A 24,653-nucleotide genomic window follows, 5' to 3' on the forward strand; every position below is an offset into this window, starting at 1 on the left:
ACCCATTAAATGGAAGATGAATTGTATGTACCTTAAATAAAATAAAAATAATAATAAAAAAATAATAATAATTCCTCCTTTGAACACAGTGAGTTTATTCTAATTAACGCACCCAAAGTAATATAATTAGAATCCTGAGCTGAATTCGCTGACGTTCTCTTTGTGGGGATTTTTGATTTGCTGGGCCGAATGGTTCCTCCACGCTTCTAATATGCCACCCGATTTGTGTCTTGTGTCACTACTTAGGATATCACCGCAATGGAAGAGGAGAAGGATCAGCTGGTGAAGCGAGTAGAACGGCTGAAGAAGCGGGTGAGTAAGTAGGCGGCTAAGTAGGGTGGCCCGAGTCCCCCCCCCCACCCCTCGGCCTGCGGGAATGCAAACAAGCATTAAGGTTTACAAGCTGTGAGTCTGGAGGAGGCATCGGATGTCTCCCAGGAGGAAAAGCCAACCTTCTCCAGGCAGGGCTCCAGAACTTCTGAAGAACTTGAGCCCAACGACAGGGAGGAGGAGGAGGAGGAAGAGGAGACGACAGCTCCTCGAAGTCTTGAGGACAGGAAGGAAGGATGGCGCGAACCTGTGAGACACCCGATCCCTCGGATGGCTTTCTCAGCTCACCCACTTGGCTTGTCCCCTTGCTCCAAAGGTGGAGACGGTGCAGAACCATCAGCGGATGCTTGAAATGGCCCGGCAGCTCCGGGTGGAGAAAGAGCGGGAGGAAAACCTCACCCAGCAGAAGCAAGAGCAGAAAAACCAGGTAAGGCTCTCCCTGGTCAAGGAATTCTTGGTGGTTGTTTTTGTTTGTTTTCCCCAGAGACGCTGGCGTTCTTATTGGTTCAATGTTCTCCACTTGCAACAGTTCCTTTAGTGACGGACATGACAACGGCCCTGAAAAAAAGTGACTTTCTGGCCGTTTTTCCACACCTCCAACCGTTGGCGGCATCACGTGAACAAAATTCAGACGCTTGGCAAGGGACTCACAGTTGTGACAGTTGCCAAGTCCCGGGGGAATCACCTGATTCCCATTTATGACCTTCTGACAAACAAACTCACTTAACAACCATGCGAACTTAATAACTGCAGCAAAGAAGGTCGTAAAATAGAACAAAACTCACTTAACCACTGTTTCACTTAGCAACAGACATTTTTGGGCTCAATTGTGGTCATAAGCCGAGGACTACCTATATTCCCTTCCCCCCCACCCCCCAACTGGTTCTAAACCTCCCAAGAATCTTTATTCGTGGAGAAATCGGGGTTCACTTGAACTCCCTCCCTGCTTCCTCATACCAGACCTTGGGGAGCAGGGGTCTTGCTTGCCAGCCTTTTGAGGTGACAGGCTCATCGCTTGACCTCTCTAGGAAGGCTTTCTCCACGGTGCTTCGCCAACACGATGTTAACCAGGTCCATTTAAAGAGAGAGAGAGAGAGAGAGAGAGAAAAGCTGTTGCGCAGAGTTGGCACAACAGGTGGACAGTTTGTCTTGCCAATTCTGCCCTTTCAATGTCTCCTGATTCCTGGGAGGGAACAGAGAGCCCTTTGTATGTGTCCTCCATCTATTTAGCAGTTCTTTCACAGAGGTTTCCTCTTTGTTTGGCATGAGGCTATCTTAGTTCCAAAGAATTGGGGTGGAGGAATAACCTCCCCGGTGTGCTTATTTTCTCCCCCCCCCTTCCCGCAGCTTTTTCACGCAGAGCAGCGGCTACACCGAGTTCAGCTTCAGCTCAAGGATATGCGTCATGCAGCCGTGGATTCCAAGCCAGAAAGTAAGTCCACCCTCCTCAACACACAAATATACTCTTTATCTTCTGCCCAAAACACGCACTTAAAAAAACACTGCATTAAAAAAAGCAAAAGTTGTAATTTCTCCCCTCCACGTCTGAATTTACATTTTCATTTTCAGAGTTATTCTTGGTGCAATTTCACAGCTTTCTATTTCTGTTTGTCTCGGAGAATCCTATCGCCGCGAAGGATTAATCCTGGGTGTTTTAAAACAAAAAACCAACCAACAGATTGACCTGCTCCAAGACAGCCCCGTTATCCTATTTTTAAAACGTAACCTCTGAAATATTGCCTTTCCTCTTGGGTTCTAGCAGGCCTGCATAGTTTAGCTTCCCCCAAGCTAGACTAAGATATGGCTCAGGTCTTTCCTGCTAAGAACCGATGACATCAGCTGTTGATAGAGCTGAATAGCACTGAGTGATGGCCCATCTCAGATTAAAGTACTTTAAAGTCGCCTGGATTTTCAGCTGGAGTGTTTTAAGTCATCACTGCAGAGAGGCAGAAGGTGGGGAGGCCTGGTGGGGATCCCAATTAGCCTCTTGAACTTTTTTGCAACAGCGGAGGAGGAAGGAGCCTGCAGTCTTCGACACTCAAAGGGTGCTTTCTTCAAGAGGCCTCTGCGCTTTCTGGTTTTTCTCTGAAAATGTTTCACTTCTTGGACAAGAAGCTTCTTCAGCTCAGTGACAACAGAAGTATTGGGACAAGCTGCAGAATCTATGAAGAAGGCACAACTAACTCAGAGCCGAAGAAGCTTCTTGGATGAGAAGCGAAAGGTCTTCAAAGAAAAAACAGAAAGTCCAGTTGTTTCTTGAAAAAAGCACCTTTGGGACAGGGGGATGGCAGAGAATCTCCGTACACACTCTTCACGACTGTTTATTTTTTGGGGATAAGCCGAGATTATATACACTATATATACATTTTGATGAATGCAGTCAGAAGGCCTAAATCTTACGTTAGGCCTCAATCCTGCTGCAGAATTTTTTTTTTTTTCCTGGCAAAAAGTGGAAACCACTCGTGTTTATAGTATCAACAGAACCACTTAAATATTTGATCCTTTTCCCTGTTTGGTATCAACACAAGGATTAGAAGAATTAGGTCCAAGAATGCCAAAACCCCCCAAAATCAACATCTCCCATTTATTTTACAGAAGGTTGACAGGAGCTTTCCAAATATCATCAACAAACGTTCTGACTTCTGAATTTCACATTGACGTAAACAGCAAGGAGTTATTCTAAAGAGAGTTTCCGTGTCAGGCGTCTTCTAAAGGGGACCGAGAGCAGGGGTGTCCAACCTTGGCCACTTTAAGACTTGTGGACTTCAACTCCCAGAATTCCTCAGCCAGCAAAGCTGGCTGAGGAATTCTGGGAGTTGAAGTCCACAAGTCTTAAAGTGGCCAAGGTTGGACACCCCTGACCTAGAGAATTATGCCCAGCTACATTGGTGACTTAATCTTCACTAGTATTGGAAGCATCACCTGGGTTTTTTTGTAATTTTTTTAAATAACTTACAATATGTTTGTAGCACCCCCACCCCCCAAATCATTTACCATTGCTGTCTGGCTGGGGAATTGTGGGAATTGAAATCTACGCCATCTTAAAAGTGCCAGAGTTGAGAAGTGCTGACCTGAGCCAACCATAGTTCCGGTCCAGCCTCTTAGCTAGCATTCTATCCTGGTTCTCCAATGTAGCGACGGGGGAGGTTTTCCCTGGATGACATGTGGTGTAGTTTTGCACACAAACAGCCAGCCCTCCCCGGGGCCTTAAGGCTCAGGAAAGAAGCGCTATGCGTCTTGAACCGAACCACAGGCACTTGGATGGAGACGGCCACGTCTTACTCTCTCCAGCTTGAGCACATTCCTTAGTGCAGCCTCACCAAAAAAAAAAAAAAACAGCCTGCCTGTCTGGGCAGATCCGCTCGTTTCTTTCTTCTAAGAAAAGGTGGGGGAAAAAAACCCGACTCCGGATGAATTGCGCACACGTAATGATGCCGCTGGCAAAATGGCCCTCGGGGGACCTGAAGCCCCAGGCAGGGCCTGGCCTTAGACACTCTACAAAGAAATACTGGAGAAAAAAAAAGAGATTATGAAAGATAATAGAAAACCCTGGAGTGCATTTTATTTTATTTTATTTTCTCCTCTAGCCTCCTTGGGAAAGTCAGGATTCTTTGAAGAGGCTCGGTCAAACTGGGGGGAACTAGGATGGCTCGGTCCCCGGGGCTAATCTGACAGTCTGAAGTGGGCAGTTTTCAAAGGAGACCCTCCCTGTGTGCATTTGGGATCAGTGACAGGATTCATTGGGTGACTCAGGACCAGTCGTAGACACCGCAATCGACGGAGAGAAGCTAACCTGCTTTCTGAAGCAAAGAAATGGATAGTTTGTGGTCTTGGCTTATGGGAGGAGAAACGAGCATCCATGAAATATCAAACCGACCCCAGAAAAACAGGACTAAAAACCTGTAACATAATTCCGGTTGGCGCAATCCGTTCCTTAACAAGCCACGATGACGTGCTGTGTTCTAATCGTAAGCCGTGTCTCCCGAAGCTACCAAAGCCGAGTAAACTTGAAGTAGAAAAAGGCTGTGGGTGCCATAGAATGGAAGCCCCCGTATCTCTCCTATTTTTGCAGGTTGCGATGTTCCCACGCTTAGGGACTCTGCTTTGGGTTCCTGTGGCCTATTCAAACCCCACAAAATAGACAAGTTCTTATTTTGTCCAAAAAATAGCTCGTCTGGTGTGAATTTCAACTCCCCGAATTCTCCAACTTTATTCCAGTTGCCAAGGTTGAGAAACATTGGTTTAGGCTGAAAATGTTTCCTCCATTTTCTATCCCTGTTCAGAAAATGAGGGGGGAAAAACGACAACTCTTCCTACAAAAATCTATGCGCTTTTAGGATTCCTCCAGCTTACTTTTTATCTGCTAGCATGTTGTATATTTATCTCTGCCAATTGAAACCTGGGGGCCTCCTTCCTTATTGGTTCCCACAGAAATTAACGCAATCTGCTGCTAAATTAGCTGGGTCTAAATTACAGTTATTACAGCCTGACGCTAAATGGCCCTTCTCCTCCCTTTGTTTAGACACATGCAGATGTGAGGGTTTTGTTCTGCTTTGTTGTTCAGGCTTAATGAAGAGTCTAGAAGAAGAGACCAAGTTCAACACTTATTTGGTCTCCGAGAAATTTCCCAGAGAGCTGGAAACGAAGAAACAGTCCTTGCTTCTCCTGCAGAAAGTGGTGGCCGAGCCAGCCATGGGCCAGTCGGATCTCAACGAGTTGGAAACCAAAGTAGGTGGGCAGGGAAATAAATAGCCCTGATGAGGTTGCCTAGTTGGGTCACAAAACGTCTGCAAGAAAACAAGCTGTATGGTTTGCCAATTGCACCATGGCCAATAGGACAACACTCCAGAGGGTGAACGTCATTGCCCAGAAGATCATTGGTTGCCCTCTCCCCTCTTTGGAAGAGCTTTATAGCTCCTGCTGCCTTAAGAAAGTTCAAAACATCCTCAAAGATCCATCTCATCCTGGGCACCCCCCTTTTTTTTAACTATTACCATCTGGCAGCTGGTACAGGATAATAATAAAAGCAAGGACAAATAGGCTGAAAAACAGCTTCTATCCCAGGATAGGAACTATACTGAATTCTCCTGTATAATGCAATATGAATGCAATATCGGGTTTTAAATTCAATGTATAGAATGTGAAGGATGGGTGTTTGTGTTTTATTTTTATAGTTATAATGTACACCGAAGATGGTGTTTGATTTCGTTGTACGAGGTGCACTGACAATAAAGTAAACTAACTAACTAACTAACTAACTAACCAGGGTCAGAGAGCACCAAGGATCCCACAATCCTCCTCCTCCACTCCACCAACTCCCCTCCCTTTTAGCCCTGATGATGTTACCTAGTTGGGTCATGAAACTTCTGCAAGAAAACCACCAATCGCAGAGAACACCAAGAACTGTACAATAATAATAATAATCCTTCCTCTTCCCTTGACCAAAGGCCATTCCTTCTATAGAGGAGAGTTGCTATTCTTCTTTTTCAGGGGGGCACCTCTGGCCAGATGGCCTTGGGAAGCCTGCCAGTAAGAGGGGTGCGTAAGAGTGGATATATTTGGAGTCATTCAAGGCTGGCTGGGAAGCATGGGAGCTGTAATCGACTCCCTTCATAAGGCACCAGGTTAGCCAAAGAGGGCTTAACATTCACCCTCTGTTGCAGCTGCCTAGGCATTGTCCACATGCCTTGAAATAGATGGCAGGGGGTCACTTCAGGATAACGTTGTCCTCCCTGGAGACCAACGTCCAACATTCAGGAGCTGCGCCCTCATTCATGAAACTGCCAGAAGATTGCAAAGTCAATTTCCTCCCTCTGGGTAATAAATTCATGAATCAATATCCATTTGCCTTATTAGCAGAAGCCCCAAAGAAGCTTTGGTAGTTAACGTGCAGCCAGGCTGCTTATTTTTAGCGAAAAGAGATCAGCCTTAAGTGAGGAGCAAAGAGTCAGGTATCGGTGAGCATCTCTCTTCGTGGCTCTAACCGGCTGGGAAGCAGGGCAGTGAGCCGGAGCGAAATCCAGCGATTGGCAGAGAAAGGGCTTTAAATTGAGATTTACAGGTGCGGTTGTTGTCTCGGTTTCCTGTCCAGTAAAATGCCTTTGATTTACACAGTGTCATTCCAACAAGCAGGAATGAAAGAGGAGGCTCTGAGGTGTGTCTTTATCCCAGAAGATAAATCACAGCAGGCAGGATGGCCTTGAACCCAATCTCCCTCGTTTAGCTGTCGTTTGGGTTTGCGCTGTCCCACTGCAGCCGCCTCTTCGTGTGTGTTTTCCCAACCTCTAGTTTGGGCATCATAAATAACCAGTCGTGGTTTCTCTCTCTCCATTCGCTTTTTAACAAGACTCCTTATTAACTGGTTTTTGATAGAATAGAGTCAAGTTTAAGCAACGGAGTCCCTGCCCGTTTGCCGAATATGGGCAATTCAGAGGCTGAACCGCACCTGTTATGGGATTGTAACGGGGACTCCTGACTTGAGCAAGTCACTGGACTCCGTAACCTAACATCCCCTCCCAGCTCTGGAAGTTTGGCTTCAATTGCTTGCTCACTGACAAAGGCCTCAGGTGCTGAAAAGCACACAAAGTGAAAACAAGCTGTCTCCATTTGCTATTTTTAAAACTCCCCCCCCTCCCAGCGTCATTGCAGAAGTTCGCTCAAAATTCCAGAAACCGTCTTTCATCTGAATCCATTCTTGAGAAGCTGGCCTATATCTGGAACTGGGCTCTCTCTGCAAACCTGGTTTGCTTTTCTAACCCTGGGCTGCGAGAAGAACCTCCTCCTCCTCAAATGTTCTGTCGTTACAGATAAAGGAGGTCAATGCCCAGATCAACCAATTAATCGAGAAGAGGATGATGAAGTATGAACCCGTCGATAGCAAATTTTCAATGTACCGGCAACAGGTGAGAAGACATTCTCGGCAGGACAAGCGCGAGGAGAAATTCAATACAGGGAAGTCCTCGGTTTACGACGCCAAAAAATTGACTGTTGCTAAGTGAGATGTTTGTTAAATGAGTTTTAACCCCATTTTGCAACTTATCCTGCCATTGGTTGGTAAGTGACCCCAGTTGTTCTGGGGTCCTCAAACTTGGCAACTTTAAGACTTGTGGACTTTAACTCCCAGAATTCTGGGAGTTGAAGTCCACAAGTCTTAAAGTTGCCAAGTTTGGAGGCCTCTGAGTTAGTAACTCGGCCGTTAAGTGAATCTGATAAAATCGTTAGCTGGGTTGACGTAACATGGCTTGGTTGGTCCTTGCACGGTGGAAATCCAGCCAGTTATGGCTTAGTTAACAATTATGGCTTGGTGAAACCATGGTCCAGCTTGCGTGAATCCAGTTATTCTGTCCTGGACTGAAACTTAATTCCATACAGCCTGGTTACCATGGCATTTCACATCCAAACGGCCATTTCTGCGATTATTTTCTCCTTTAGACATCAGTTAGGGGAAGGGTCTTCAAACTTGGCAGGTTTTAAGGCTTGTGGATTTCAACTCCAAGAATTCCTGAATTAACATGACTGGAGGAGGAATTCTGGGAGTTGAAGTCCACAAGTCTTAAAGTTGCCTTGTTTGGAGACCTCTGAGTTAGTAACTCGGCCATTAAGTGAATCTTTCCCATTGACTTTGCTCATCAGAAGGTCACAAAAGACTTCTGAATTTCGATCACGTGACCGTAGGGAGGCTGCAATGGTCATTAAGTGTGAAAAGCCGCCCTAAGTCCCTTTTTTTCCAGTGCCATCGTAACTTCGGTCACTAAACGGACGTATCGTCAGTCAAGGACTACCTGTATTATGCACCGAAATCCCAGCCCCTGGGACTTGAGGCATTGCAGATTTCTTGATAGGGTGCTAATTGTGTTTGGGGGCATCTGACAATTCCAGGACTGTTAGCCAACCCTAATTTAATAGGTGGAACCAGATACAATTTTGGGTAGCGAATGTGATCCCGGGCCTTTTGTTGTTGTGAGCCTTGTATTACAAGGCTAAGTATGCTACATAATGTGCCGGTACAAGAGACCAGTTGGCTTTTCGTATAAAGTGCTGACATCCCTCGGAGGAGCCCATGCCAGGAATTCAGAACTCCTCACTTCGTCAAAAACAGTTGGCCGCTTCTGCCCAGCTCCCCGGGGGCCCTTTCCTCGGCTTCACTGTAGTGCCCCTGTTGTGTTTCTAGCCCCATTTGTCACCATGGGCCCAGGTGTGAGGAGCAAAGTGCTTGGATAACACCCAGATTGAATGATTTCAGCCAGATGTTGGAAGTTACCTTCAAAATTACCTGTACATATGGCAAAGTCTGCCTTTTGAATGACTAAAGTGGCAAAGTCTGCCTTTAAATTACTAAAAACACCAGGCTTGGCTTCCTTTGAAGAAGTTTGTCCTTCTGTGATATTTTAGTTGTGATATGTAGTTCTGCCTTGAACATTATATGTTCTTCTGTTAGATGTCACATATCAGTAGGCTCTGTAGAAAACTGGCCTCCTTGGGCTTTTATAATCCAACAAGACCAAAACCAAATGAAACCCACAAGTCTTAAAAGTTGCCATCCCTGATTTAAATGATAACTTGCAAAAGGTAACATTTAAGAGGTGTGGACTTCAATTCCCAAAGTTCCCTACCCAGCATGGGTCAACTCCCAGAATTCGCCCCGCCACCTAAAGCTACTGAGGTTGGCATGCCAGCCCTTTTCCTGGCATCATCCTCTTCGACACCCTAATACTAACCAGTCTGAGAATCCTCACAGGCTTCCATCATCTCGCGGAAAAAAAACGCCAAGGCAGAGGAACTTCAGACCGCCAAGGAAGAGATCATCACCTTGGAAAGACAAATGATCCAGAAGTCGAGCCAGGCTCGGGAGCTGGATGGGACAGAAGTCCTGAAAGGCGATGAGGTAAGGAAGCGGCCATTTTGCATGCAGAACTAGGTTGGGGTCCCCAAGATGGCTTCCCTGGTTATCTGGAAGAATTATGAGTTGAGGGTTTTATTCCAGAAACCTGGTCTCGGTGGTTCCCTTTTTTAAGTAGCAGATTTGTTTTGAGCAAACCAAAACAAATCTGCTTTGTGACCCTGGTGCCAGCAATGGTTATTCTACACAACAGCAGCATGTCCTATCGCAGAGGCCAAAGATCTTACCTGTTGCATGTCCACGAGGTTTTTAAGCACCTCACGAAATAATTTCACGTTGTCAACACATCTGATGGGAACCATCAGTTGAGTAGCTAAATGTGAAGATAAATTACACACACACACCGAATGAAAATGGACAATTAGTTGTCGGGTTTAGGGCTGGATTGCTGTATGGAATGAAGAAAAGAGGAAGACCGGTAGACCTGCATGAACAACTTTGCAGGTTCAGTTCACACAACAGCTATCGATTCTCAGTCGTGGCCTCTTCTGAAGGCATCTGAGCTGCGTGTCTTCTCCACTTTTTCGATTGGAGTCCCATCAAAGAACAGGGCTGCATACGAGAATCACTAATGTCTGAATAACCCCATCTATTTCAGACTTGATCTTATCATGACTTATGATCTAGACTTGATCCTATAGTATATTTAAGTCATCCTCCTGCTCTGTCTTTCCATCTAGTGGGTGGTTTTTAATCTCCTGACCCTGAGCGAAGGTGTTTGAGAGCAAAGAACCTCATGGTTGAATTTGTCCCTGGTTTTTGATTCAGCACAATTTAATTCCAACCTCCAAGTATTCTTAACCTTAACAACTCCGAGCTGGAGGAGGAGCAACATCTTTTCAAGGAATCAAGGATGCTAATCAGAAGAGCTTAACCCAGGTCTTAAAGTCAGGATGTGAATGTCCCCTTGGCGGCTTCGGGACTTCCCTAGGATTCTTTGCCAGCTGTGAGAAAGCTGGAAAATGCCAGCCTAAAGACCCTCTTGCTTTGAGAAATGCCATCCTTGTTAGATCGCAGAAGAAGTGCCAAATCTGGGCCTGGCTTTAATAGAATTCTTGTGATTGGAGAATTCTTGTGATAGAAGTGTGATTGGACACACAAGGAATTGGTCTTCAGTGCAGAAGCTCTCAGTGTACATAAAAAAAGCATTCATCAAGAATCATAAGACACAACACTGAGGCGTAGGATGCTAAATAAGCAATCCAATTATACAAGGGAACTAAATAAAACAATATATACATAAACATAAAGATACAAGCACCAAAGTTATAGCCATAAGTGGGAGGAAATAGGTAATAGGAAGGATGAGAAGAAGAATAGTGATACAGTTTGACAGTGTTGTGGGAATTAGTTGTTTAGCCGAGGGATGGCATGCGGGGGGAAAAACTGTCCTTGTGTCTAGTTGTTCTGGTGTGCAGCGCTCTATCATGTTGTTTAATACTTTAGACACGAAGTTTGCGCCCTTAATGATTTGCGATGAGACCTTCAGTCGCTTCCAGCCTGCATATCCCCCCTCTCCCCCCCAGGGGTTTGAGTTACTGGTATCCCCTTATGGCCTGGCTCTCACTAAGTTTGGTTCTCGGATGATTCAAGGCCTTTTCTGCCTGGACTTCTCCTGCGTGCCATCCATTTTATCCTCGGCTGAGGTCTTAACACCTCCTCCCCAGAAAGGTCACCTCAGGCTTATGGTTTTCCCCCTATTGCTTTCCAAGGCCAGGAAAGCCCAGGCCTTTGTGCCAAGGGAGGAAAATAGTGGGTGGATTTATTTAATAGTGGGGGTTTTTTATATATATATTTTTAAGGGGGAAATTGGGGAAGAAGATATTCAAGGGCTTAAAGAGGCCTCTTGCAGAAGGGATGACATCGTTAGAAAAATCCAGGCCAGGCTGGCAAGCTTCTTCCTGCAGCTATCGAACCATAAAAATTTAGGAATTGCATGACTGCACGAGAGAGAAGGGGAGATGGTTCAGTTACGAGCGAGGTTAGGTAAACCAGGGATAATTTTAGCTGCCTTTCACGGTACATTGTACTCTTTGCAGTTGAACCCCAGTTCCAGGGAGGTAGGATTCCAGGTAGGCTGGTTATTTTTCTTGTGACAGTCGGCTGACCATTTATGTAACAGATCTTTATCCCACCTTTGTAAGTAACTCAAGGTGGTGAACATACGTAATACTTCCTTCCTTCTTCTATTTTCCCACAACAATTCTGTCAGGTCGATTGGGCTGAGAGGGAGGGACTAGCCCAGAATCACCCAGCCAGCTTTCATGCCTATGGTGGGACTAGAACTCACGGCCTCCTGGTGATTGGCCCTCCTTGTGAAGGATAGAAGAACGGACCAGCCAATTCAGGTCAAAAGAGCCCGAGACATGGCAGGCAGGAGTGGACCTTCAGCCTTTGCTTTCGTCCTTCCTTTGGTATCTTGCTAGCCAAAAGTTAGGGAGGAGGGAAAATGTGCAGAAGAGACCTCTGGGTCACTAAAAACGGAAGGAGGATCAGCATTGCAAGCCACCTGAGCATGTTCTGCCACCACAATGGGATGCCAGCTCGGTGCCATATTTTGTAAAAAGAAGATCTTTTTTTTTATTTCAGGCCCACCTGGCCTTCTAGTTGAAAACTCAAGCGTTCCAAAGCCAAATATTTTCCCAGATGTTTCTGTTGGTTCAGAACTCTCCAAGAAGACCCCCCCAGCTAAATTGAGAGCGAAGTCTTTAAAATCAGGCAAACTCCGTGCCAGCAAAAGGCAGAATGAGCCAACGGTGGCAATTATTGTTAAGCATTGCCCGCCTGGCCCCATCTAAAGAGCGCATCCCATTTTTCTCCTATCAGAGTTCACCTTTGCCGAAGGGGCTTGGAATCAGGCACATGGGTATGGGGGTGCTTTTTCTCTTTCCCCCTCTCTGGTAGACATTGAGGGGGCTCATCCCCTGTCCCCGGGAACAGAAAGGACCCCCAAAGGGACATTCCCCTTGAGCCACCCGAGCCTCGTTCCGGGAGGGCTCTTGGCCCAGAGCTTGTCACAGCCAGGCATTTGCTCAGACTAAATTCTCTTAACTGCCTGCCTGAGCCCTTATTACATTAATTGGATGGGTAGTAAAACAGCCCCACTGTTTCCAGGCAGCGGCTTCTGCAAACTTTATTTGAGGGCTTCCCGCCGAGATAATGAAGGAGCTTCTCTTTTCATTTCATTGAGATGGCGGTTGGGAGTTTAAACTTTTGTTTTCTTGGTTTGTTGTTGTTGGTTTTTTTTTACTCCTCTCTTTCTCTTCTGGGGCTGGAGAGGGGGAAGGAGGGAAAAGTGTTAATTCTCTGGTTTTATTTACCTCTTTCGACCAGCGAGAATGCTTTATATAGCTCCATGACAGCGACGGATGGAATCCTGGTTTTATGCACCTTGGCCAGGTGTGCCCAAACCAACGTACAAGAGAGACTCCTTTTCAATGTTGCCTATCTCACCCCAAATCCAGGATAAATTTCTTAATTTTCCTTCTCCCCATTCTATTTCTTCTGTGTTTTTTGCTACAGAACTCCTGCTGAAAAATCTCCACAGAGTCTGTTCAGCAGGATTTGGGAAGTTAAAGGGAGGCAAGGATTATTTGGGAAGTTAAACGGATGATTACTGTAGGAGTGAATTGGCATCCCAACCAAGCAAAAGAACAGCGGTTTAGGCTCATGGCTGAAAGCTTGGTGTATTTCCATTTTTCTGCTCCATGCAGCAGCAGCAGCTACCTAACTACTCTGGTATTTCCCCCCAGTATTTTCCCAGGCTTTTCTATTAGGCTGAATTGTCGAGCAGATTGGGAAACAGTTGTTTGCATGATAGCCCCCTGTAATGAACTGGAAGCTCCCACAGGCGACCAGAGGTGCCAGAGGTTTTGGAAAACTGGGACGGAAGTTTTGGTTCGGGTTGCTTTTTAAAGGGATTTGTGGGTTGGCAGGTTTCTTCTGTGGAAGGCTATCAACCCTTGCAAATCTCCACAAGCCAACAGAGACTTTTCCCCTTCCAAAAGGTATTGCATAAACAAAATATATATATCTTTTTGAGACTCAACCTGCTTGGGCTCCCCTGAAACAGGCACAGTGTCCCCCAGCATTTCCCCAACTGAAACCCGAACCAGCACGATTTTCCTTCCTCCCGTGGCTTTGCCAAGCCGTGCCCTTCCCCGGCCTAGGTGTGCAGCGAAGGCACTTCGAGCAGTCAGGACCTCGGTCCTTTTTTAAAACCCGAGACGGATAAAATCTGGCTTTGCTGTCTGGCTGAAAAGTTTTACAGCTTTGGGGTTTAAAAATAGTTGCCAGAGCCCAGGGAAGTGGAGGAGACCTTGGCAAGAGACGGCCGATGAACTGGTGTGATTTTAAGATGGGCTCTTTGCCCGGGAGACTTTTTATAGCGCATACAGTTATCAGCCGGGGGGGGGGGGGAGAGGCTTTCACAGTGGGTTCATCTTGGACTGTAAAAATTTGTTCTTCAAATGGGACAGTATGTTTTACGCTGGGGGGGGTGGGCTCTGTGGACCCCAACTCTGTTTTCTTTTTGAATAAATTCAAGGCGATTTAAGGCAACATTGAAAAACCAAACAGGATCCATCTCATCCTGGGCACCCCCTTTTCTTTTCTTTTTTTTCTTTTTTTTTGAGCTACTACTCTCTGGCAGACAGTACAGGATAGTAATAAAAACAAGGACAAATAGGCTGAAAAGCAGCTTCTATCCCAGGGCAGGAACTCTATTGCATTCTACTGTGTAGCACCATATTAATGCAATATCAGGGGTTTTTCAATTCAATGGTATAGAATGTGAAGGATGGGTGTTTGTGTTTTATTTTTATAGTTATTATGTACACTGAAGATGGCATTTAATTTCATTGCACGAGGGGCAATGACAATAAAATAAACTAAGCTAAATGTCAACTAAAAAAAGACTTCTTTGGTTTTTTTAGTTGCCAGCAGAAAGGGAGTAGGGGAAAGCAGTGCATTCCTTAAATGCCTCAGATGGCAGCCCGAAGCTGTCGGCACATGGAGAGCGTGATTGATGACTCTTGGCTATGGAGGTATCCCATTGGAGGATATATACATCCAGAGGGTGAAGGGAAGAGCAAGGTCAAGGGGAAAATGAATGGTGTATTTTAGTGTTGGCTGCATCCAGGTAACCCTGACATGGTCACTCCTTCATAAATCTTTTTTTTTTTTTACTCTGACAGAGATTCATGATTTGAATGCGGGTGGATTTAAACAAAATCAAAATCTGGCAGACGGCACAGGACAATGATAAAAACAAGGACAAATAGGCTGAAAACCCTATTAGCTTGTATCCCAGGGCAGGAATTGGATTCTACTGTATTGTGCAATATTCATGCAATATCAGGGGTTTTCAATTCAATTGTATAGAACGTGAAGGATGGGTGTGTGTGTGTTATTTTCATAGTCATAAATTGTATACTGAAGGTAGTATTTAATTTCGTTGTATGAGGTGCAATGACAAGAAAGTAAAACTAAAACAAAGAAATTTTGCATTTTCCTTTTGCATTTTCCTTTTGCACCACCTTTTGGTCCAGACATGAACCTATCTAAAACGCTGTTCTTCTAAAGGTGGGTTTTCTATTTCCATCCAAGAGAGCATGGTTTCTCGATTTCTCTCTCTTTCCAAAGAAAAAGGGAAGGGTTACTTTGGTCATAAAACGATAGGAGCTGGACTGGGCATCTTTGCCCCCGACCAAGGATGGTGACTCTTCTCGTTGCAGTTCAAGCGGTACGTTAACAAGCTCCGCAGCAAAAATACCCTTTACAAGAAGAAGCGCCTGGAGATAGCCGAGATCACAGCCGAGTACGGCATCCTGCAGCGGACGGAAGAGCTCCTGAAACAGCGGCACGAAGACATCCAGCAGCAGTTGGTAACGGTCCCTCCCATCTGGACTGCCCCGAGGGGGGTGGGGGTTGATGGCAACATCAACAGGAGATCCCAGGGCCCATCTCAAATTCCAGAAAGGATCCTGAGGAGGCCTGGCAGGGGAGACGGAAGAACGACAAAATCTTTAGCTGGGTTGATGTCTCGTGGCTTGGTTGGTCCTTGCGTGGTGGAAATCCAGCCAGTTATGGCTTACTTAACAATTATGGCTTAGTCAAACCATGATCCAGCTTGCGTGAATCCAGTTATTCTGTCCTGGACTGAAACTTAATTCCATACAGCCTGGTTACCATGGCGTTTCACATCCAAACGGCCATTTCTGCGATTATTTTCTCCTTTAGACATCAGTTAGGGCAAGGGTCTTCAAACTTGGCAGGTTTTAAGGCTTGTGGATTTCAACTCCCAGAATTCCTGAATTAACATGACTGGAGGAGGAATTCTGGGAGTTGAAGTCCACAAGTCTTAAAAGCTGTCAAGTTTGAAGACCCCTGAATTAGGGTTTGTAGTTGGTCCGGCGTTTAAAGCTCTTTATCTTTTAGAGCAGGGGTGTCTTCACCTTGGTAGGTTTTAAGACCTGTGGACTTCAACTCCCAGAGTTCCCCAGCCAGCCCTGCAATGCCTCCCCGTGGAGATAAGATTGGTGCCCCCTCCTCTTTTGAAACTCTTGCGCAAGGCCCCATTGGTTTGGCCAACGGGTCTGGAGACCCCAGAGTGAGATAACCCCCCCTCAAGTGCCCTATTTAATTCTCTTAATGGTTATCCTGGGGCTGGGGGAGAAATTACCGCTTTTTATTAACTTTTACGTTGGGGTTTTTAATCTATGTAACCCGTGGGGAGTCTCTGAGACCGAGTTGGGTGGCCACGTACATTTTCTTAAATAAATAAGATCTGGAACCCCGCAGCTTCTGAAGGACCTCTGGGGCCTGATCCCTCCTGCAAGTCTCATTTTTCTCTCCTCCTTCCTCCAGCAAGCCATCGAAGACAAGAAAGGAATCTCCGGCTACAGCTACACCCAGGAGGAGCTGGAGAGGGTGTCTGCCGTCAAGAGCGAAATGGACGACATGAAGGGCCGAACTTTGGACAACATGTCTGACATGGTACTGTCCAGAGACTTCACGGGGGTGGGTGGGTAGAGAAAGCTTGTCCTAACCCTGACCCCACCCTCTGCCATCCCTTACGCCAGAGGTCTCCAAACTGGGCAACTTTAAGACTTGTGGACTTCAATTCCACATGCCTTAAAGTTGCCAAGTTTGGAGACCTCGGCCTTACACCCAGGATGCTGCAAACTGCCTTCTTACTACATGTGGCACCCTAGTCTACTCCAGCTCCCATTCAGCAGGCTCCACTCACAGCAACGCTTTCGCTTCCCCACAGGTGAAAAAACTGAACACCTTGGTAGCCGATAAAAAGTCAAGCTTGGCCCCAATCATCAAAGACCTCAGGCAGCTGCGACAGAAGTGCCAGGTGAGTGCAGGCAACGCTCCGGGGATGAGGCTGGAACGGGCCCCCCTGCAGGGGTGGGATTCTACCAAACTGATGGCTTATCCTGCACAGCGAGGCTCGGGGTCTGTCGGATTTAGATAGGTGCCCCTTGCTGAGGTTGGGCTGCCCAAGGACCACCTGTTGTATCCACCTACTTTTCTTTTTTTTCCCTCCCCAGGAATTAACCCAAGAATGCGAAGAGAAGAAGTCCCAGTACGACAGTTGTGCCGCTGGTTTGGAAAGCAAGCGTTCGTCCCTGGAGCAGGTAAGCAAGGAGGAGAGAGGGAGGGGGGAGAATTCCTCTCCATCTTGCCTCTCCTGGAAGGTTTCCCCACCCACCCAAAACGTAACAGGGCCTGGATTTCTACGAAGCATTTAGGTTTGGAGTCGAGCAAAAGGTATTTATTTTGGGAGGAAATCCTGTTTTCCAAATCGTAGCCTGTTGTTCCAAGTTGTGGCTTGTGAGATAAAATAATGACATTTAATCCATGCTTGGGCCAATTTAATCTCCCAGCTACTGATTTAGGTTTTTTTGTTTTTTTTTCCCCTCTTTGGATAAAAATGGGAGTAGAATATTTTAGGAGCCAGAAGCTCGCATCTTTTGGTTATTCGTGGTCTCCAAATCTCATTCCACTGAATCCGTCAAGGTCGATGGGACCTTCAGTCCAGCAGCATCTTGAGGAAAGGGGCTTCCAGGGGCTTCCCTGCCTTTCACCTCCACCATGATCTGACCTGCCTCTTGTGCTCCAGACGTCGAGTTCTCTTCCCTCTTCTAAAATGTCCCTTCTCTCCCGTCAGGAGGTGAAGAGCCTTCGGGAGGAGTGTTTACAGGAAGAAAGCAACTATCACCAGGTCAACTGCATGAAAATGGTATGCTGGTGAAAGAAAGCAGGTTCCCCCCCCCCCAGGAAGTAGGGCTGTTTGAAGTCTAAATCCAGATGTTTCTTGTTAGATTTCCGAAGCACAGCTGCAGCGTGTCAAAGAGGAGGTGAAAATGTATGTTTCTTCGGATCAACAGGAAAGAAAGAAGGCAGTCAGGTACAGAGGCCCCGGGAGTGGGCATCTCTATTAAATCCATAGTGGTTAGATCATCGGCATTGACACAATCCCCACCCGTCAATTGCAAAAGGCAGCTTGACAAGTAACAGCTGACATCCAGCAAGGATACTGCGAACGCCCTCAAAACCTCCACATCGCTGGTGGCATTCAGCCGGTTCGCACCGGTAGCAAGGATTTTGCGGGGGTCACCAAACCAGTAGTCACTTCTGGCTGGCCACGCCCCCGATCCGGTTGCATGCTTGCCCCGCCCGCCCGATGCTCGCCCTGCCCAGTCACTCCTTAAGGTATTTCTTCTTTTTCCCCCCCTCCTCCCAACAATTATCTGTGCTGGGATTTCCCTTGTTTACTTACTTGCTTTGTCCAGAAGGTTTCCCTGAGGCCCGGGAAGGCAAAAAATGGAGGGAGGGGGGCAAAAACGCCCCCCCAGGAGGCTTGCCTGAGGCCCAGAAGGCCCAAAAAATGTGGGGGGGGGGGGTTGCTGCTGCAGTAAAAAAAAAGCCACACCCACTCAGTCACCTAGCCATGCCCACCTAGCCATGCCCACAGAACCGGTAGTAAAAAAAACGTTGAATTCCACCACTGCTCCACATCTCATAACATCATCCTAACAACCGGTTCTGTAGGACCAGTCTGAACCGGTAGAATCCCACCCCTGAATAGCTTTGCCTCTCAAGAGTTAATGGGTGTTCCATCCCGGGAGGTTTTCAAAACCATTGGCGGGGGGTTGGACTAGATGACTTCCAAGGCGCCCCCAGCCCCCTAGGATTCTGCGTTCAATAGGGGAAGAAGGCTGAGGCCAGAGGAATCTGCAGCAAATTGGGTGAAGATGCCCACAGACGATGTGGTCTCCCCCCTTCCACGCTCCTGTCCCAGCGTCGGGCGCAGGCGGTGGGTTTGTGTCCTGACGTCGCGGGACATGCTTTGTCACACACACCTCGCGTGGGGGCTCCGGTGGCCAGCCCAGCTGCAAAAATACCACTTGTGTCCCTGAGCTACCTCTCAGCTCTCCGTGGATGGTGCTTCAACGGAAGGGCAGCCGGGGACAAAGAGGAGATTACATCTCTAAATATTTGCAGTGGCTTTTATAATCTGTCTGGAGGGAGGCAAAGAAGCTGAGATGGAGCAGGAGGAGAAACAGGCCAACCCTGAGCAAAAGGACAGCAAAGAACCTCCTGCCAGGATGAGTTCCGGTGTCTGGGTCAGCTTCGCGATTTGTGTGTTTCCTTTTGTGTTAGGATTTCTCTTGGCACGTTAGGTTCTTTAGAGCAGTGGCCGCCAACCTGTGAACTGGGGGCCACTGGTGGTCTGCGAGAAAATTTTGGTGGTCCTCAGAGAAATGTCCCCCTCAAAGCAATTCATCACGGCTGCGTGGGACACACAAGGCTGCGCTGCCCACATGGCCCACGGGAACACAAGGCTTGTGTCGCTTGCATTGCGAACAACACGAGGTAGTGAGGAGAAGGGGGAAAGGGCAGAGGGGGGAACTTACCCCACACGCCCCACGGGCCTCGCTTGGCCACCGGGCTGCTCCTTTCCGCTTCTTTCTTCTTCTGCTTTTGGCTGCACGCAAGGAAAGCAGCAGAAGTCTTTCTTTCTCTCCCCCAAACTCTGCCAGAAATGAGTCTTTGGGACCCTGCAAGGCCTCCTGCTCCAAGAAGCTGCACCAGCACGATAAGTCTCACCAAGACTCATTTCTGGCAGAGTTTGGGGGAGAGAAAGAAAGACTTGTGCTGCTCCTGCTGCTTTCCTTGCATGGAGCCAAAAGTCTCTCTCTCTCTCTCTCTCCCCCTGAGAACGGAGCTGGAGACGGTATCCTGTGATCCCAAATAAAGAATGATCAATCGGTAGGAAAACAGGACGGGGGATTTTCCTGCAGACTTTTTTGGGGGGTCTTCCCAGGGTCTCTGCTGCTTTCTGCAGAGACCCTGGGAAAACATCAGCAAGCCACTGTCAGTCCAAATTCATATTAGTGGTCCGCGGGATTTAAAATTATGAGTTTGGTGGTCCCTGAGGTCCAAAAGTTTGGCGACCCTTGCTTTAGAGCAACGTTTCCCAATCTGGGCCCCTTGAAGAGGTTTGGACTTCAACTCCCACAATTCCCCTTAATGCTGGCTGGGGAATTCTGGGAGTTGGAAGTCCACACCTCTTCAAGGGGCCCGGTTGACAAATGCTGCTTTGGAGTGATTGCTTTGTCGGTTTGTGAAGGAAAACTTTGTCGGAGTGTCCGAGGAGAACTTCTCGGAGGCAGGAGGAAGAGGCAGAACTTGTTTCTGGAAGTCCAAACTGCCTCTCTGGTGCTTCTCAACTTGCTCCCTTGGCCCAGTTCTACCCCAGATTTGAAACTGGGAGAAGCAACTCACCCGCAGTGAGGGATTCCGCCTTTTGCATATCTGCCGTGTTCAGCTGTAGCATTCCTGCATTTCTGTGAAATTTACCACCCCATTAATGAAGGCCGTGCTACTAGGGCCGAGCAAGCAAGCCCCCACCCACCCACCCACCCAAAATGCCCAAACCATCCAACTTCTCTTCGTCAGAAAGTTTTGGACAAGCCAGCAACCTGGGCTGCCCAGCAAATGAGTTTCTCCAAATCCTTCGGTAAGCCCTGGAATGGAAGCCACATTCCGACAACCCATAAACATCGGCTCCCAAAGTCGGGAACCAGAAGTTCCCTCGTTCTTCTGATCCCTTTCCCCATCTCTGTTCCATGGAGTCAGCCGTCAGGAATGCAAAAAAGTTAATTTGGCTCTCTAAAAATAGCGTTCCCTTTCAAAAATTAAAGTGGCATTCTTTCCGAGCCTCGTTTAAATAGCCAAGAAAAGAAAACAATCTGGTTTCAGGAGCCGGGCCTTTTTAAAAAAATAAAAATAAAAGCAGAAAAACAAAACAGATCTGCGATCCTTGGAGAGATCCTAAGGTAAAGGACTTGAAGGTGAGGGCCCTCCTCTGTTGCCAACAGAAGCAAAGAGAGGATCCTGACCTCTGAGTGGGAAATGTGTGTTCCTGGCGCCCAATATCTCCTCTCCCATCGGAAAGCGCTGTTGGAGGGGGCAGAGGTGGGGGGACACAGCCTGGAAAAATGAGAACAAAGTGAAGGTCTAAGTGACTCGGTAGAAGAAGGGAGAGAGAGAAGGCCACCTGTCAGGTATGAAGGATCAGGTCCTCACAGGCAACAGTCCAATTAAACAGATTTATTGCTGCACAGGAATCTTGTCGGCACCTGTTAGGAGTTAGAGGAGGTTCCAGGGAATTCAAGGGAAGAGTTGGATTTAGTTCACTTATGGCTACGAAGGAATTCTAGACTAGTTCCTCTTTTCACTCCGCCCCCCCAGGTTCTGCCATTCCTTCCCCTACGTCACTTCATTTCAAAGTTACTTATTTATTTGTATCCCCCCTTTACTATTATATTTTAATAAACGATTCCAGGGGGCGAACACACTTAATCCTCGTCCCCACTCCTCTTCCCCCCCTCCCCAACCACAACCCTCTTGAGGTGGGTTGCGCTGAGACATCCCACTGCCACCTGGGCTGGCTTTCATGCCGAAGGTGGGACTAGAACTCCCTGTCTCCTGGTGATTGGCCCACGGACACCCAGCTTGCTTATGCCTTATTTACGCCTCTTCGATAGTCCTCGCCGTCACCACTGCTTGAAAGGTTTGATGGGGGGAGAAGGGAAACCTTGCGGCTTCCTTGCAATTTCCTTGGATATCCATTTCTAGGAAGGCAGCAAGTTTTCAGCAGAGTTGCTGAGAAGAAGGGAGGACCAAAGAGACTTTCCCACATCCTTCCTGGGGGTTGGTGTTGCACTTTCTGGCTTCCCATGGCAGGAAACCAGGGGTCTGCCCCCTACCCTTGCAGCAGAGTTGGAAGAGGACGGTGGGAAAAACCGCTGGGCCCTCCGCAGTTCCAAGGACTGTCTTGTTGTTAGCCTGCCAGTTGCCCTGTGTAAGGAACCTTAAGGAGCTCTTGTCAAACAACCCATCCAAAATACTTCCCACATCCTAAAATGGCAATCTAACTCTTGTTCTTAAATGGCTTATTTCCTGTAGGGATCAGTATTCCAGGATGATCACAGAACAAGAGAACCTCGGAAAGGTAAGAGTGGACGAACGTTATTGATTTCTGTTTTGGACCAAAGGCGTCCGATCTTGGCCACTTTAGGACATCAACTTCAACGCTCAGAGTTCCCCAGTTAGCATCACCGGGAGTTGAAGTCCACAAGTCTTTAAAGTGACCAAGGTTGGACGTCCCTGATTTATACAAAGCCTAGTAGGCACAGCTCCTAAAACCCATTCAGATTTAGACTCAGAGAAGTTGCCTTCTTAAAATAAACTACACAAACGTTTGCAAATGTTCAGCTTCCTACAGATATTGCCTGAGCTACTGGACTATCACTTACAAAAGCCATCTGCAAAAACCTCACAAAGAAGGCATTGCTTCGCCAAATCAGTGGCCCACACAGCAGTTGGCCGCAGATAAACACAGTATTTAGTGGCGCGCCGTCCTATTTTTGCAAAAAGGACCTGCAATCCATTTTCTATCCCTTTCTTGGCAGTTGCCTTTGGAGCAGCATGTAGAAAGGATTCATTTTTCAAACCAACTGTCTTTGATGTTCTTTAAAAACCGGTCATGTACATGTTGCTCTTCCCAAGGAGAGATCTGTCTTTGTAATTTTTAAGACGGTGGTCTCAAACTTCCAAAATATGATTTTAATCCGCTGCGCTGAGCAATTATCTAAACTTTTTCTGATGTTGTTTAATGCAATCACGTAAACCTTTTTTTAACAAAATGGTAAACAAGAAAGGGAAGCCAAAAAGAATAAAGGTATGAAGATGGTTTGGAAGTCCTTATATGCAGGGGTGGGTTTCTACCGGTTCTGTCCACCTCTGTAGAACCGGTAGCTCTGAAGAGCAGCAGACATAGAACCGGTTCTATGTCTGCTGATGTTTTTGCCCACCCGCCCACCTGGGCTCTTACCTGATCTTTATTTCCTGATTTTTCAACTTCAGCTGCCGAACGAGGCACAGCTGCAGTTAAAAACAACAAGAAAAGAGGGCTGTTTCAAAGGCTGCTTCTCGGCAGGCAGCGTGCTAACAGGCGCAGGCAGGGAAGCTGGTAAATCCCGAACTGGCAGTTGACCCTGTCGTATCCCACCCCTGCTTATGTGCTTTAAAACTCTGCTTTGGCCCCTGGGGTTGGAGTAGGACTTCATTTCATTTTGAAGCAACATAGTTAGCTGCTGAAGACCTCTGAATAAAGGCCCATGGGGACAGTAAGTAAATAAACTCACGGATCAGGACCACCTAGAGGTGGAGCTCTTGTCTCACAATCAGGAGGCTGTGAGTTTGATCCTAGGTAGAGGCAGATATTTCTCTCTCTCTGGGCACAATGAGAATTTATCTGCTGAACAAAACTCCACGCTGGTGACAGGAAGGGCATCCGGCCAGTAAAAACTCAGTTCCCTTCAGTTGCCCAAACTCCACCCCGCAAGGGATTACAGGGTCATTAAAAGAAGATAATGATCAGGACCCTCCCCTAAACAGCATACCCCTCCCTCCCTCTCTCCTCCCTCCCTTTCTTTTTTCTTTCTATCAGAAACTGCGAGAGAAGCAGAAATCTGTCCGGGAAAGCCACGGCCCCAACCTGAAGCAAGTCAAAATGTGGCGAGATCTCCAGCTACTGATGGAGTGCAAAAGAGAATGTTTTCTCAAGCAGCAGAACCCGGCCACGGTGGGCCAAGTCATTCAGGAAGACGGAGAAGACCGGCTGGTCTTGTGAAAGCAACTTGCCCAACATCTAGGTCATCCCAAAGAGCCATTCGTCCTCCAGCAAACCCGTGGCGAAGGTCGCCCGGGGTTTACGGTGGTTTCGATGCAAATGAGATTTGTCGTGCTTCGGGGAGTGTAGCTAAAAAGTTCTTGACCCAACTAGAGGAGGGTTGTGGGTGGGTGGGCTTCATTTGTTCCTTTTTAGAAGGAGGGAAATCTTTATATTTATTCTGCCGATGGGTGGACCGGCCTTCCCTCGGTTGAAAGTCAGGTGAGTGTGGTTAAAGCCTCGAGAAGGTGGCGCAGGTGCGATCCCATTCCAATTCAAGAGAAGCAGGGAGACCAAAAATCAGGGTAGTTTGGACCTCTGGGGTTGTAGATGATGCGACACCAAGCCAGGTTCAAGTCACGCACAGGTCCTCACCAACTCGGGATCATCATTTTCATCATCGGCTTCCTTTTGGCCCAAAACAGTCATTTCCCTTTCACAATTCCAGTAATCCAAGTGAAGTGGGGGGTCTTTTGAATTTTGAAGGGGGAAAAAAATGCACAAAACGACATTGTAGTCCCAATTTCCTGTAGCTCATAAATTGTGTAAAACGTGATGATCTCTGCGGGGCCTTAATTCTCCTCGGACTCACCTGGTGGCTGAAAGACCGAAACGCAGGAGACACAATTTCCTTCATTCTCCTGGATCCAAACCAAAGCTTCAACCCCGTTGGAACCTGAAATTCCTTGGCCTTTTCTCATTCACTTGATTTTTAATGGCCCACTTCCAAAGGTTTATTTTTTGAGTTGAACTTTTTTTTAAAGATTCCCTTTTCAAGCTTCTTACCTCGCCGACTTCCTGGTTGGCGTTCTGCATGCGTGCCCTTGCCTCTCTCCAAACTGTCTGATCCTGGTTGGTCCTTCGCCTCGAAGACAATAAAGTTATTTGTAGCGTGTCTCTTTCCACGTCGTCTCTGGGCATTCCTTGAACCAAATCCCTGCTCCGGGGAAGCAAAACGTTCCGTTTTTCTGCCGGAAACTCATAAAACTGGTCTTGCTGAGGAACACAGGTGAATCCTACGTGTGCATTGGCATTTTTTTAGGTGCACCGTTGAAGGAAGAAAAAAAAAATGAAGTGACGCCTAAATAAATGTAGCGTGAAAAGCAGGCTTCGAGAGCTGGATTTGAATGTTACCCATCCTCAATGTCAGGATCATGACTGGGCAAATTG

At 47.2% G+C, this 24,653-nt stretch overlaps 1 protein-coding gene across 1 annotated transcript in view; it reads left to right on the plus strand.

The window, feature by feature from the left end:
* The window catches only part of IFT81 (intraflagellar transport 81), a 29,810-nt gene extending 5,422 nt beyond the window's left edge, over nt 1-24,388 (plus strand). The window contains exons 6-19 of the mRNA XM_087942557.1: nt 247-312; nt 647-757; nt 1,678-1,762; nt 4,895-5,058; nt 7,137-7,232; nt 9,068-9,214; nt 14,965-15,114; nt 16,097-16,225; nt 16,503-16,592; nt 16,789-16,875; nt 17,409-17,480; nt 17,563-17,648; nt 21,716-21,761; nt 23,262-24,388. Of these exons, the coding sequence (XP_087798683.1) occupies nt 247-312; nt 647-757; nt 1,678-1,762; nt 4,895-5,058; nt 7,137-7,232; nt 9,068-9,214; nt 14,965-15,114; nt 16,097-16,225; nt 16,503-16,592; nt 16,789-16,875; nt 17,409-17,480; nt 17,563-17,648; nt 21,716-21,761; nt 23,262-23,444 (1,512 nt within the window). The 3' untranslated portion in view covers nt 23,445-24,388. The remainder of the gene's footprint in view (nt 1-246; nt 313-646; nt 758-1,677; nt 1,763-4,894; nt 5,059-7,136; nt 7,233-9,067; nt 9,215-14,964; nt 15,115-16,096; nt 16,226-16,502; nt 16,593-16,788; nt 16,876-17,408; nt 17,481-17,562; nt 17,649-21,715; nt 21,762-23,261) is intronic.
* The last annotated feature ends 265 nt before the right edge of the window (nt 24,389-24,653 follow it).

This window comes from Notechis scutatus, chromosome 13, assembly GCF_049901735.1.
Source record: "Notechis scutatus isolate UNSWTSFEM ecotype Mainland chromosome 13, rNotScu1.2, whole genome shotgun sequence".
Lineage (NCBI taxonomy): Eukaryota > Metazoa > Chordata > Lepidosauria > Squamata > Elapidae > Notechis > Notechis scutatus.